Here is a 15,364-nt window from a genome sequence, read left to right on the forward strand (position 1 = left end):
ACAGCTAGGCCTATTAAAAAGGGACTGATGCCCTACATTTGTTGTTTTATTCAAAACTGACCAAGAGGCTCACAGCCACGAGCATCAACAAGCCACAAACAAAATGGCCACCACTGTTATTGCAGCAGTTTGTCTCAGACACAACATAGTCGGCCCAGGAGCCCAGAGAAGGGTTGGAAACACTAGCGGCATTTAAATAACCCAAACAAGCATGTGGGTGACCGATGATGAAGGCAGTGATGAAGACACGTCGGCGACTTGTCAGCACTAAGGCACAGCCTGATCATTTGATCACAATTCGTGGCACTGTCCGAATGTATGGCCATATGTTTATACATCACAGGAGTGAGCACACCTTCGTCCGTGGCTTCCCCCGGGGCGGGACATTCCCATGGAACTCCATACTGGAGCCCTCAGAGACTTGAAGGCTGATGAGACTTGTGTTGACTTGTGTTGAATGTAACTGTATGAATTTCATTGTCATGTTTGGGTCCTTTCAATAGCTCATAAAGAGCACAGAACTACCTCCATACTTCCTTTTGCTTGTACGGGTTACCTTCAGACGAGTCCCGTGACACTTGTGTTCGTGAGAGCCGTTTTCGTGAGAATATTGATTTTCGGGATGTCTCATGGTCTGATAAACACCGCTGCAGCTCGGCCACCTTCCATTGCACATGCGGAAGGCCGACATAGGAGGATGCGGAGGATTGAGACGCAGCCCATGCAAAAATCATTTCAATCATAGCCATGGTATAAAAGGGATAATCAACCCGTGGCGGTATGCGTTCTCTGGAAAATAATGCAACATTACCTTCCACGTCATTCATTATTTTCCATAGAATGCATAGCCTCTTGTTGATTATCCCTGACATATACCACGGCTTTCAGCCAATCAGCATTCAGGGTTCAAACCACCCAGTTTATGATTAGGTTTAGAGAATGAGTGTGAAGTTTTATGCCTTTCGCTAATTAAACGATGAGGGTTATTGAAATTGAGTTTGCCCTAGGTAGGGTTAAAGGTTGATGGTTGCTTCATTCATGGAGAAATTCTATTGCAAATCTCCTGTTTATACCTTGTATGCCATAGTACGGTGCATTAGTTACTTTGAAGACCTATGGTATGTACACCTTTGATAATTGTATTCTTATTGCCTAAACTTGTAATGTATCTTAGTTACTTTTAAATTGGATTCATACTGAGTTCTTCATAATTCACATTATTCTTTGTTTTGTTGTTATGTGTAACGATCGTCTAAGGGAGGAGACCAAAACGCAGCGTGGTAAGTGTTCATTTTAATTTAATAAATAAACTGAACACAAAAACAACAAAGAGTGAACGAAACGAAACAGTCCTGTCTGGTGCAGACACAAAACAGAAAACAACTACCCACAACACACAGGTGGAAAAAGGCTACCTAAGTATGATTCTCAATCAGAGACAACGATAGACAGCTGCCTCTGATTGAGAACCACACCCGGCCAAACACATAGAAATGGAAAACATAGAACAAAACATAGACTGCCCACCCCAACTCACGCCCTGACCAACCAAAATAGAGACATAAAAAGGATCTCTACGGTCATGGCGTGACATTATGGACTAATGGTAAATATAATTAGGTTATACTACACATCGCATGATTTGGTTCCACCTTGACATCCCTGCTCTAAACTTGGCTCAATTAATTAATGCTAGAACTTAGATTGCTAGAATCAGCTCAGTATTTGGACTTTATTAATTGCATAACAGTGCAAGATAGACATTATAGTCTCTGAGCCTGATGCATTGATTAGCTATCTTATTTTTTATTATTAATTAATAATTAAAAAAATTTACCCCTTTTTCTCCCCAATTGGTAGTGACAGTCTTGTCTCATCGCTGCAACTCCCATATGGACTCGGGAGAGGCGAAGGTCGAGAGCCGTGCGTCCTCCAAAACACAACCCAACCAAGCCACACTGCTTCTTGACACAATGCCCACTTAACCTGGAAGCCAGCCGCACCAATGTGTCAGAGAAAACACCGTACACCTGGCGACCGTGTCAGCGTGTACTGCACCCAGCCCGCCACAGGAGTCACTAGTGCGCGATGGGGCAAGGACATCACTGCCGGCCAAACCCTCCCCTAACCCGGCAAATTCTGGGCCAACAATTGCGCCGCACAATTGGTCTCCCGGATGTGGCTGGCTGCGACTCTGGAATCTCTAGTGGCACAGCTAGCACTGCGATGCAGTGCCTTAGACCACTGCGCCACTTGGGAGGACACAATTAGCTATCTTGCTAGATCCATCAGAGGGCCTCTTGCATTTTATACACAAGATTTTGGAGTCATTTTGACTTATTAATATGATAGAATTCCTTACACTAATTTGGTCATCGTCAAAAGTCATTGTGGATTTTCATCCATAACTACATATGTTCTTTAAATTGCTATACTGTGATGGATTTGATTTCATGTGTGGTTCTATACTGATGTTCAAACCACAAAAGGAAAAACCAACGAGCCAGAGATGTAACAGAAAATATTTAATTGAATTCCATACTCAAAAGAATACAAAAAGTTCCATTTGCAAAGTACAATAAGTGCAAAAAATATCTATGCCATCAGTGTCGTAAGTACAGATTAGGATGGCAAGATGGAGCCGGAGAAGAAGGCTTACGTTTTACGTGTTCCTAACCAATTGTGTTCTTTTTGTATTTTTTTTTGCGTTGTTTGTAACTTTTTATTTTGTACATAGTGTTGCTGCTACAGTCTCTTCTGACCGAAATAACTTCTGGACATCAGAACTGTGATTACTCACCACGAACTGGCAGAACCCTTTTTTTCCTTTAAAGAGCCCGACGTGAATGACATACTGCTTTCCTGGGAACAGGCCCAGATCCCCTTCATTTGTGTGAAGAGAAGGCGGAGAAAAAGGGGTCGGAGGGCGGGCTGCCTTCTGAGAATTCATAGGTGATCGAATAAACCCCCACTGCCTTCCATTCTGCTAGCAAACGTGCAATCTTTGGAAAATAAAATCGATGACCTACACGGAAGATTAAACTACCAACGGGACATTCAAAACTGTAATATCTGGGCTGAATCAGCGTCTGGTAAGAACAGCAGCGTCTGGTAAGACAAGGGGCGGGGGACTATGTATTTTTGTAAATAACAGCTGGTGCACGATATCTAAGGAAGTCTCAAGGTTTTGCTTGCCTGAGGTAGAGTATCTCATGATAAGCTGTAGACAACACTATCTACCTAGATAGTTTTCATCTGTATTTTTCGTAGCTGTCTACATACCACCACAGGCTGATCCTGGCACTAAGGCTGCACTCAATGAGCTGTATTCCGCCAAAAGCAAACTGGAAAATGCTCACCCAGAGGCGGCGTTCCTAGTGGCCGGGGTCGTTAATGCAGGGAAATCTGTCTTACCAAATTTCTATCAGCATGTTAAATGTGCAACCAGAGGGAAAAAAACTCTGGACCACATTTACTCCACACACGCATGCAAAGCTCTCCCTCGCCCTCCATTTGGCAAATCTGACCATAATTCTATCCAACATCCGCACTGAGCTAAAGGCTATAGCTGCCGCTTTCAAGGAGCGGGACTCTAACCCGGAAGGTTATAAGAAATCCCATTATGCCCTCCGACGAACCATCAAACAGGAAAAGCATCAATACAGGACTAAGATCAAATCGTACTACACCGGCTCTGACGCTCATCGGATGTGGCAGGTCTTGAAAATCATTACAGACTACAAAGGGAAGCACAGCCGAGAGCTTCCCAGTGACACGAGCCTACCAGATGACCTAAACTACTTCTATGCTCTCTTCGAGGCAAATAACACTGAAACATGCATGAGAGCACCAGCTGTTCCGGGAAGACTGTGTTATCACGCTTTCCACAGCCGATGTGAGTAAGACCTTTAAACAGGTCAACATTCACAAGAACGCAGGGACAGACGGATTACCAGGACGTGTAATGCGAGCATGCACTGACCAACTGGCAAGTGTCTTCACTGACATTTTCAACCTCTCCCTGTACGAGTCTGTAATACCAACATGTTTTAAGCAGACCGCCATAGTCCCTGTGCCCAAGAACACTAAGGTAACCTGACTAAATGACTACCGACCCGTAGCACTCACGCCTGTAGCCATGAAGTGCTTTGAAAAGCTGGTCATGGTTCACATCAACACCATTATACCAGAAACCCTAGACCACACGCGTCAAACTCCTTCCATGGAGGGCCGAGTGTCTACGGGTTTTCGGTCCTCCATTGTACTTGATTGATGAATTAAGGTCACTAATTAGTAAGGAACTCCCCTCCCCTGGTTGTCTAGGTCTTAATTGAAAGGAAGAAACAAAAACCCGCAGACACTCGGCCCTCCATGGATTGAGTTTGACACCCCTGCCCTAGACCCACTCCAATTTGCATACCGCCCTAACAGATCCACAGATGATGCAATCTTTATTGCACTCCACTGCCCTTTCCCACTTGGACAAAAGGAACAGCTATGTGAGAATGCTATTTTTTATTTGTATTTTTTTATAAATTTTTTATTTCACCTTTATTTAACCAGGTAGGCTAGTTGGGAACAAGTTCGCATTTGCAACTGCGACCTGGCCAAGATAAAGCAAAGTAGTTCAACACATACAACAACACAGAGTTACACATGGAATAAACAAACATAATCAATAATACAGTAGAAAAATCTATATACAGCATGTGCAACTGAGGTACGATAAGAAAGGTAAGGCAATAAATAAGCCATGGTGGCGAAGTAATTACAATATAGCAATTAAACACTGGAATGGTAGAATGTGCAGAAGATGAATGTGCAAGTAGAGATACTGGGGTGCAAAGGAGAAAGATAAATAAATAAATAAGGTATGGGGATGAGGTAGATTGGATGGGCTATTTACAGATGAGCTATGTACAGGTGCAGTGATCTGTGAACTGCTCTGCCAGCTGGTGCTTAAAGCTAGTGAGGGAGGTAAGAGTCTCCAACTTTAGTGATTTTTTCAGTTCGTTCCAGTCATTGGCAGCAGAGAACTGTAAGGAGAAGCAGCCAAAAGAAGAATTGGCTTTGGGGGTGACCAGTGAGATATACCTGCTGGAGCGCGTGCTACGGGTGGCATATGATGACCAGTGAGCTGAGATAAGGCGGGGCTTTACCTAGCAGAGACTTGTAGATGACCTGGAGCCAGTGGGTTTGGCGACGAGTATGAAGCGAGGGCCAGCCAATGAGAGCGTACAGGTCTCAGTGGTGGGTGGTATATGGGGCTTTGGTGACAAAATGGAGAGTGTTGGAGGCTATTTTGTAAATGACATCGCCGAAGTCGAGGATCGGTAGCATGGTCAGTTTTACGAGGGTATGTTTGGCAGCATGAGTGAAGGATGCTTTGTTGCGAAATAGGAAGCCGATTCTAGATTTAATTTTGGATTAAGAGATGTTTAATGTGAGTCTGGAAGGAGAGTTTACAGTCTAACCAGACACCTAGATATTTGTAGTTGTCCACATTTTCTAAGTCAGAACCGTCCAGAGTAGTGATGCTGGATGGGCGGGCAGGTGCGGGAAGCGATCGGTTGAAGAGCATGCATTTAGTTTTACTTGCATTTAAGAGCAGTTGGATGCCACGGAAGGAGCATTGAAGCTCATTTGGAGGTTAGTTAACACAGTGTCCAAAGAAGGGCCAGAGGTATACCGAATGGTGTCATCTGCGTAGAGGTGGATCAAAGAATCACCAGCAGCAAGAGCGACATCATTGATGTATACAGAGAAGAGAGTCGGCCCGAGAATTGAACCCTGTGGCACCCCCATAGAGACTGCCAGAGGTCCGGACAACAGGCCCTCCGATTTAACATACTGAACTCTGTCAGAGAAGTAGTTGGTGAACCAAGCGAGGCAATCATTTGAGAAACCAAGGCAGTTGAGTCTGCCAATAAGAATGTGGTGATTGATAGAGTCGAAAGCCTTAGCCAGGTTGATGAATACGGCTGCAAAGTAATGTCTCTTATTGATGGCGGTTATGATATCGTTTAGGACCTTGAGCGTGGCTGAGGTGCACCCATGACCAGCTCTGAAACAAGATTAGCGGAGAAGGTACGTTGGGATTCGAAATGGTCGGTAATCTGTTTGTTAAAACTTCTTATGGCTGCAATCCCGTTAACGGGATCGATATGACAACAGCCAGTAAAAGTGCAGGGCGCCAAATTCAAACAACAGAAATCTCATAATTAAAATTCCTCAAACATACATGTATCTCATACCATTTTAAAGGTAATCTTGTTGTTAATCCCACCAAAGTGTCCGATTTCAAATAGGATTTTCAGCGAAAACACCACAAACGATTATGTTAGGTCACCACCAACTCAAAGAAAAATTCTGCCATTTTTCCAGCCAAAGAGAGGAGTCACAAAAAGCACAAATAGAGATAAAATTAATCACTAACCTTTGATGATCTTCATCAGATGACACTCATAGGACTTCATATTACACAATACATATATGTCTTGTTCGATTAAGTTCATATTTATATCCAAAAACCTCTGTTTACATTGGCGCCATGTTCAGAAATGCCTCCAAAATATCCGGAGAAATTGCAGAGAGCCACCTCAAATAACAGAAATACTCATCATAAACTTTGATGAAAGATACATGTTTTACATAGAATTAAAGATACACTTGTTCTTAATGCAACTGCTGTGTCAGATTTCAAAAAGCTTTACGGCAAAACACAATATTCAATAATCTGAAAACAATGGAGAAAATAGTACAAATAATGAAAACCCCTTGAATGAGTAGGTAGGTGTGTCCAAACTTTTGACTGGGACTGTATATATATTTATATTTTTACATATCTGTTTCCTTAGTTTGTCCTTTTTATGATTTGCGTGAGATTACCTGCTTATAGTTATTTATTATCTTACATACCACTAATAGCCACCGGCCCCATGAATATTGAAAGATTTGTCAAAGCAGAAATCTTTTTAAACCCGTGAGTCACATGCTGCAGCCTCATAATCCCACGGGAACACACACATGTCTGTCTGCTTAGTGTAGTACACCACAGCATCTGCAACCTGCGGCTGAGCTATCACCAACATCACTAATGTGCCGGAGCTCCAGGTAAAGGACTGGAGACCCAGCTAAATGCTTTCCTGCACTCGCCCCTGTATCGGCTAGATGGCCTGACAAATCAAATCAGCCTTCGACCCCCTGCCTCGGCCCTGGCCATACCGAGACACCGTCGGAATCCATCTTTATTACCAGTTCATATTCGTCGCCCTGGCGAAGCTCATTGGGTTTGAAGCAGCGGACCACATTTCATGCTGTCGTCTCTATGACATCCGGAACCTTCGGGGGAGCTGCGCTCCAGACCTTGTCATACCACCCGCTCATAAACGCACAATAGCAACATGATCTAATATTAAACAGGTCTGTAATAGCTGATGGTGGCAATAATCTTTTCCCATTGCGCTCTCCAAATGAGGTACCCTACCTTGGGGAGATGAGAGGATTTCTAGAAGATCGAGACAAGCAATAGAATAGAACCATCTAAATATTAGAATCCTATTACATTCTGGAAGATACTGATGATGCGGAGAGACGTCAACAGAAAGTATCCCCTTTGAAAGGTCCTACGCCTATAAAATGGGTATCTCGGATTAGTGCTAGAATATCTAACTCAACCAAAACACCACTGAGCCTCTAATTTCGGTTAACCCAGAACTTGCGTGATTTGGTCAGGTGAGTGATTTGGTTCTGGGTCCACACGTGTTAGAAATTGGGAGTTCCGATTTGTGAAGTCCACCCTCGCAAAATGAAGCTCTCAGCCAAAGCACCCCCTCCTATCCAAATATCAGTGAAGAAAACCAAAACACAGGAACTACTGATGCTACAGGAACATTTGCTGTGTTATCCTACACATTATTTGGATTAAACACAAAATATGTCCAAGAGAGATTACTGAGCCTCTGAAAGCTATTCCCAGACCATTATCTTCATGGCTTCACTCTCCAGCTAGCAAACCCAAGACCAGGAACAAAGACCAAATGCCTGTGTCCTGATAGAACCCATCATTCAGGTCAGACTACACAGATGAGACTCTGGAGGGTTGAGGCATAACATTACATTTTCTGTCTGTCCGCCTGTTCTTCCACCTCAGGGGCCACAGATGATTCCACATCATAATGGACAATCATAGTGAGGCATCGATCTTGTAGGATCTTGTTCATATCCATAAAGTGGCTGTAGACTGTGTCAGGAAGATCTGTAAGCCTTGTGAAACTCATCTAGTTTATCAGTATAAGGCGGGGAGTTTTTCCTGTTTTTCATGTGACTTGGCCAGGAAAACTCGGGGCCCTTATAACTAGGGCAAGATCATTTAGTCTTACTCCACTGAACATCAGTGAGAAACAATACTGACAATCAAGGATCTACTGTTATGAGGCTGTGGGTCGGGTAGTGGATGAGAATGAAAACAGCCCACACTATTCTCAGAGAGGACAGTGTAGTTATGGATCTGTAGTGTAGTTAAGGATGATAATGAAAACAACCAACACTATTCTCAGAGAGAGAGAGAGAGAGAGAGAGAGAGAGAGAGAGAGAGAGTTGGGGGTTCAGCTTACGATAGCAGCACTCACTGACACTTTGGGATGATGATGATGTGGCAGCAGCTCTCTCCGCACCTCATCAGGGCTGAAAATTGATACCAGTCAGACACTAGTTCAGACCAACACATGCTGTCCTCATATTCTTCCAGATTATACAAGCTGCCAGGCAAGCTGTGGACTGTGTCATTGGGTTTAGTTTTGTCGTACAAGGATCAATATTTACTGGGGAGAAACGGGATCCCTGAGATTTTTGGTTCCCACCTCCAGGTGATGATTATCCACTTGGATTGACAGTGCTTTATTCGTGTGCCCAAAACATTGTGAAAGTGCTCTATCTAACATGAGATGATCCTTGGGTATAAGCACGTAAGAGAAACACTATTAATTTGTGAAAAACAGAAAAACAGATCCCTGTTAACTGAATAGTGCCACTTGACTAGTGTATGTTTCTCTGTACCAACTCACACTGCACCAACTCTTTCACCTATACGAATTTGCCTGTTCTAAATTGCAGTGGAGGATTTACACATTGTAAAGAGTCAGCTAGCTCTCATTATGTAAATCTTTGATTTCGGTGACATTTAAATAAAGCTAAAGATTTAAGTGGTTTCCTTTCTTCTTCTCTTCCTAGAGTCTATCCCGTTGCCCCGGGCAGTACTCATCAAATATTAACTGCTGTGTTTTGTCCCTGTTATGGCTCGACAACAAATAGTGTCTCCCAGGTAGCAAATGTCAGAGGAACCTTTACAGATACTAATTTAGGCCCCTTCGGGGAGTTGGGTGTAATGATAGCATTTAAAGCTCTTTCTTCTTCTCCTTTCCCTGGTGTCGAGTTCCCCAAGTGTGGAGACTAAAGATGCTGTTTTCTGTTTGGCGTCTTACCCTCTCTGAACCCTTTGTCTCTGGTAGATTCTTCGTCATCAGCCTTAAAGGGATTCTGGACCGGATTCTAGAGGTGTTTGAAACGTTGCCCATGAGCTTTAGTTGAGAGAACATTTGTTTCAGTGGCTATATAGGATGTATCCGGGATTAGTGCTTGACTATAACTTGCTTCAACTTTCCTGACTTGACTCCCTGCTCTGTTGAAGTTCACATGGCAAAACCAGTAACAAACGGACTGATATAAATCCGAGTCAGGAGGTCTCAGTGTGTCTTGTGAATGTGGTGTAGGCAAAGAGTGAATTGTGGGTAACACAAAGAGTGAATTGAATTGTGGTGTATGCAAATGAATTGTTGTGTACGCAAATCTAGCTAGATTAGCTACCAGGTCTAGATTGAAACAGGTCTCTCGAAAAATACATTTTATCTCAATGAGACTAACCTGGATAAATAAAGGTTGAATAAGAAATATAGAAAAAAAAGATTATAGGTGGTATACACAAAAAGTCACATGAAATTAACAAGGAAGAAGAGGCCTCTTACACTGCATATATCAAATTACAGCTTGCGTTCCTGCTCAGTGCCCCCTTTGTTTTTCACCATTACTAGAACTTAACATGGATCTACACAGACTTGTTTGGTCTTCACCAGTAAACAGTATGCAGGGCCTATACGAACTGATACGATCAAATGTTGCAAATAATTTATTCAACAGAAAATATGAAGCAAACCATTATTACTTCAACAGAATGATAGATGGTTTGGAAGAGTATGTCTGATTGAATTACACGTACATCAACTGTAATGGGAATTTCCTTATTATAGGGTACTGGCGCCATCATCTGACAATGAAGAGGTAGTGTTTGTTAAGGGTACACACTAAGAGAGGAGGGTTCCTCAAGGTTTCTTTGGGAAGGGTGATGGTACTATGTGGAAGCATAATGACTCAAAGAACCCTTTGGTTCTCAAAGAACCTTCAAATGGTTGTTAGCAGTTCACAAAAGGGTTCTTTGCTCTTTAAGTAATAATTCAAATGTAGGGGTGGTGGCTCATTCAAATATTTTGGGGCGTGGTTTGCTTACAGCTCTTTTTGGGCAAGTAAGAGTCATTCCAGTTTATCCAATCTGTTGTGTTATATATGTGTTATAACACATATATATATATATGTATTATATGTGTATATATGTGTTATATATGACTATGGCCAGTGACACACTGAACTCTATCTGAGAAGTAGTTGGTGAACCAGGCGAGGCAGTCATTTGAGAAACTAAGGCTATTGAGTCTGCTGATAAGAATGCGGTGATTGACAAGAGTCGAAAGCCTTGGCCAGGTCGATGAAGACGGCTGCACAGGACTGTCTTTTATCAATGGCAGTTATGATATCGATTAGGACCTTGAGCGTGGCTGAGGTGCACCCATGACCAGCTCGGAAACCAGATTGCATAGTGGAGAAGGTACGGTGGGATTCGAAATGGTTGGTGATCTGTTTGTTAACTTGGCTTTTGAAGATTTTAGAAAGGCAGGGCAGGATGGATATAGGTCTATAGCAGTTTGGGTCTAGAGTTTCTCCCCCTTTGAAGAGGGGGATGACCACGGCAGCTTTCCAATCTTTGGGAATATCAGACGATACGAAAGAGAGGTGAACAGGCTAGTAATAGGGTTGCAACAAATTCGGGTGATAATTTTAGAAATAGAGGGTCCAGATTGTCTAGCCCAGCTGATTTGTAGGGGTCCAGATTTTGCAGCTCTTTCAGAACATCAGCTGTCTGGATTTGGGTGAAGGAGAAGCGGGGGGGGGGGGGCTATAGGGGGGGCTAGGCAAGTTTCTGCGGGGGGTGCAGAACTTTTGGCTGGGGTAGGGGTAGCCAGGTGGAAAGCATGGCCAGCCGTAGAAAAATACTAATTGAAATGATCCATTATCGTAGATTTATCGGTGGTGACAGTGTTTCCTTGCCTCAGTGCAGTGGGCAGCTGGGAGGAGGTGCTCGATTAGAAAGGCCTGCTCGCTGAAGTGTTTAAGGGAGCGTTTGACAGTGATGAGGGGTGGTCGTTTGACCGCGGACCCATTATGGACGCAGGCAACGAGGCAGTGATCGCTGAGATCCTGGTTGAAGACAGCAGAGGTGTATTTAGAGGACAAGTTGGTCAGGATGATATATATGAGTGTTCCCATGGTTACGGATTTAGGGTTGTACCTGGTAGGTTCCTTGATAATTTGTGTGAGATTGAGGGCATCTAGCTTAGATTGTAGGATGGCCAGGGTGTGAAGCATATCCCAGTTTAGGTCACCTAACAGCACGAACTCTGATGATAGATGGGGGGCAGTCAATTCACATATGGCGTCCAGGGCATAGCTGGGGTCTGAGGGGGGTCCATAACAAGCAGCAACGGTGAGAGACTTATTTCTGGAAAGGTGGATTTATAAAAGTAGAAGCTGGAGTTGTTTGGGCACGGACCTGGATTGTATGACATAACTCTGCAAGCTATCTCTGCAGTAGATTGCATCTCCGCCCCCTTTGGCAGTTCTATCTTGTCAGAAAATGTTGTAGTTGGGGATGAAAATGTCATATTTTTAGGTGGCCTTCCTAAGCCAGGATAAACCAGACACGGCTAATGCATCAGGGTTGGCGGAGTGTGCTAAAGCAGTGAATAAAACAAACTTAGGGAGGAGGCTTCTGATGTTAACATGCATGAAACCAAGGCTTTTACGGTTACAGAAGTCAACAAATAAGAGCGCCTTGGGAATGGGTGTGGTGCTGGGTGCTACAGTGCCTGGGTTAACCTCTACATCACCAGAGGAAAAGGAGGAGTGGGATAAGAGTACTGAAGGGCTAAAAGAACTGGTTGTCTAGTGCATTGGGGACAGAGAATAAAAGGAGCCGATTTCTGGATGTGGTAGAATAGATTCAGGGCATAATGTACAGACAAGGGTATGGTAGGATGTGAGTACAGTGGAGGTAAACCTTGGCATTGTGACGATGAGAGTGGTTGCGTCTCTGTAGGCACCAGTTAAGCCAGGTGAGGTCTCCACATGTGTGGAGGGTGCGACAAAAGAGCTATCTAAGGCATTTAGCGCGGGGCTGGGGGCTCTACAGTGAAATAAAACAATAATAACTAACCTAAACAGCAGTAGACAAGGCATATTGACATTAGGGAGAGGCATGTGTAGCCGAGTGATCAGGGGTCCAATGAGCAGCAATAGGTGAGTCAGGGAGTCGTTCGGTAGTTGCCACTACGCTAGGTGAGCTGGAGCTAGCGGGCCGTGGCCAGCAGATGGGTCTTCGGCGACGTGGCAACAGAAAAGCCTGTTGAAACCACCTCGGACGAATACGTCGGCAGACTAGTCGCGATGGATCGGCGGGGCTCCATGTCGGCAATAAAGGGTCCAGGCCAATTGGCGAAAGAGACATTGTAGCCCAATAATTAGCTGGTAGACCTCTTCGGCTAGCCGGGAGGTGGGCCTATCTCGAGGCTAGCTCAAGGCTAACTGGTGCTTGCTTTGTGACAGAGGCGTTAGCCAGGAGTAGCCACTCGGATTGCAGCTAGCTAGCTGCGATGATCCGGTGTAATGGTCCAGAGCTTACGGTAGGAATCCGGAGAATTGGTAGAGATAAATAAGTCTGATTTGCTCTGGGTTGATATCGTGCTGTGCAGACTGGCAGGTATTGACTGAGCTGAGGCTAGCTGGTGTTCGAGTTAACAGTGAAGACCGCTAGCAGTGGCTAACTGACTACTAGCTAGTAGCTAGTTAGCTGGCTAGCTTCTGATGGGGGTTCCGGTTCTAAAGTATAAAAATAGCAGATCCGTACCACATTGGGTGAGGAGTATATTTAATCCGTAGATGGAAAGTGAGATTAAAATATATACTAAATATATACAAAAAAAACTAGTAAAACTATTATTTACATGGGACAAGACAAAACACACGTCCGACTGTTACGCCATCTTGGATATGCAGGAACATAAAGGGATCCTCTATTTTTAAAAGCCAAATATCCCTTATTTGGCGCTATATAGAACCATTTGTTTTTAGTGTGTAGAGTAGCAAGTGCAACATAAACACTTACTTTATATGGAGTGTTTCAATTATAATTAGAATGCTAGTTTGTATTTTACGAATTTGGTCAAGCTTCAGGTTGGTGAGTGCTTCATACTGCAACATGGAAGAAATATTTTAGTTCAGTTTTTGCTCAATCTGTTTGGGTGGGCCTGGTAGGACCTGGTTCCCCAGTGGGTGTGCCTGTGTCCACCCAGCCCACACATGCCTGTGCCCCTGATTTCAATACAGATGTAGAGAACACACAATGCAACCAACGTGACATGCAACAATGTCTTTGTCCAAAGACCTTGTGCTGTTTTCTGTCTCCTAATCCAGATGTCAGTGAGAGAAATACTGTGTGTTTTGAGGTGCGGAGTGCAAGGTTGCATTTGTTCTTTGGACTGTAAAAGTATTCAGTTCACATGACTGATTAAAGTGTATAGTATGCTAGTAATGACAGGATCCACCACTTATTTCTAGTTATCTATTTTAAAACTGTCATCCACACAAACCACAATTCTAGCAACCATCATTCCAATATCAGATTGTGTTTATTAAATAATATTTATTCAAATAGGCATATTATAAATGATTTTACACAATGTCATCCACCGGATTATTAATACAATTACATTTTTTATAAAATATTCAGACAGTCTTTGTAATTCAAGGTTTTGAGGTCTTCACTGTTGTAGACTCTTCCATGTTTCCCTTGGCTATGGGTATGTCCAGGGAAGTTCTGAAGTGGAGGGGGTCCTCCTGCTCCTCTGTAGGGGCTTCCAGCTGGGGGACGGCTGTGGGAGCTTCGATCCTCAGCTGTCCATCTTCTCCCAGAGAACAGGTCAAGGCTGTCAGGTCTAGGTGAGCAGGCAGGTCAATTTTCTGGACAAAGCCTTTCTGTTGGGACGAGGAGGAGGAAAAGGAGCAGGAAGAGGTGGCGGAGGAGGTGGATTTAGCCTCTTCTGCTTTGGCCTGTTTCATGGCCACCACGGCTAGCCTCCGTCCATCCAGCTTGACTGTGATGTCTTCTGGGTTGAAGCCTTGGGCGTTTAGGCTCAGGGCCAAGGGGCTGTGGCTCCGGCCTGTCTCAGCCACCTGGCTCTGTACTGTTGCTGGAACTCCTGTGATCCTCCTCTCCAGGAATGGGGAGCCCATTCGGAGGTGGGCCCTCTCGTGCAGCTGGTGCATACTGGGGAGCCCATCGCGGAGATCCTTGAGGAGATCACTGGCCAGGTTGGACCTCCTCTGAAAGAAGTCCTCTTCGACGCCGGAGAGGGCCTGGTGGTGCATGGGTGGGAAGACCATCCTCTCCTGACTGAAGAAAGGGTCGTTTCCAAAGATGCTCTCGATTGCTGTGGCGGCGGACTGAGTCATGATGTTATTTTTTCTGTTTTCCTTTCTGGTCTGCTTAGAAGAAGAAGAGTGTGAGTTCCTTGGATCTCTTGCCGTGAGGATCTCTTGGTTGGTGAGCTACTCCCGCAAGTGTTTCTGAACTTGTGGTAGTACCTCTCAGGCTTATATACTCCCTCTCTCCCTAAAGCCCTCCCCCTTGTTGCCCTATTTACGACACATGAGCTCAATAAAGAAGGACGGGGGAAGGGGCCATTAAGTGGTATGGTACAAGAATACCCTGCGAGGAGTCAGTGGGCTAAACTGAGCTTATGGCCATATCCTGTTTACGTTTTTACGGGGAGCTGCTTCTATTTCTCCCTCTGTGTTTGTCATTGGTTCATTAGTCACAGCGCTGGGTTGGTCGTGCCACAGCTGAGGGTCGCCTTACCACACTCCACCCTCTATCCTGAGTCACGGCTGTTGGATGAGATCAGCGGGATAATATTGTCCC

At 44.3% G+C, this 15,364-nt stretch overlaps 1 protein-coding gene across 1 annotated transcript; it reads right to left on the minus strand.

Annotated features, from left to right (window-relative positions):
• Positions 1-14,053: 14,053 nt before the first annotated feature.
• LOC112080894 (alpha-crystallin B chain-like) lies at positions 14,054-15,022 on the minus strand. The gene has a single exon (XM_024146825.2). The coding sequence runs from the start codon at positions 14,893-14,895 to the stop codon at positions 14,188-14,190; it is 708 nt and encodes a 235-aa protein (XP_024002593.1). The 5' UTR covers positions 14,896-15,022; the 3' UTR covers positions 14,054-14,187.
• Positions 15,023-15,364: the final 342 nt, after the last annotated feature.

Source organism: Salvelinus sp. IW2-2015, unplaced genomic scaffold, assembly GCF_002910315.2.
Source record: "Salvelinus sp. IW2-2015 unplaced genomic scaffold, ASM291031v2 Un_scaffold16570, whole genome shotgun sequence".
Taxonomy (NCBI): Eukaryota; Metazoa; Chordata; class Actinopteri; order Salmoniformes; family Salmonidae; genus Salvelinus; species Salvelinus sp. IW2-2015.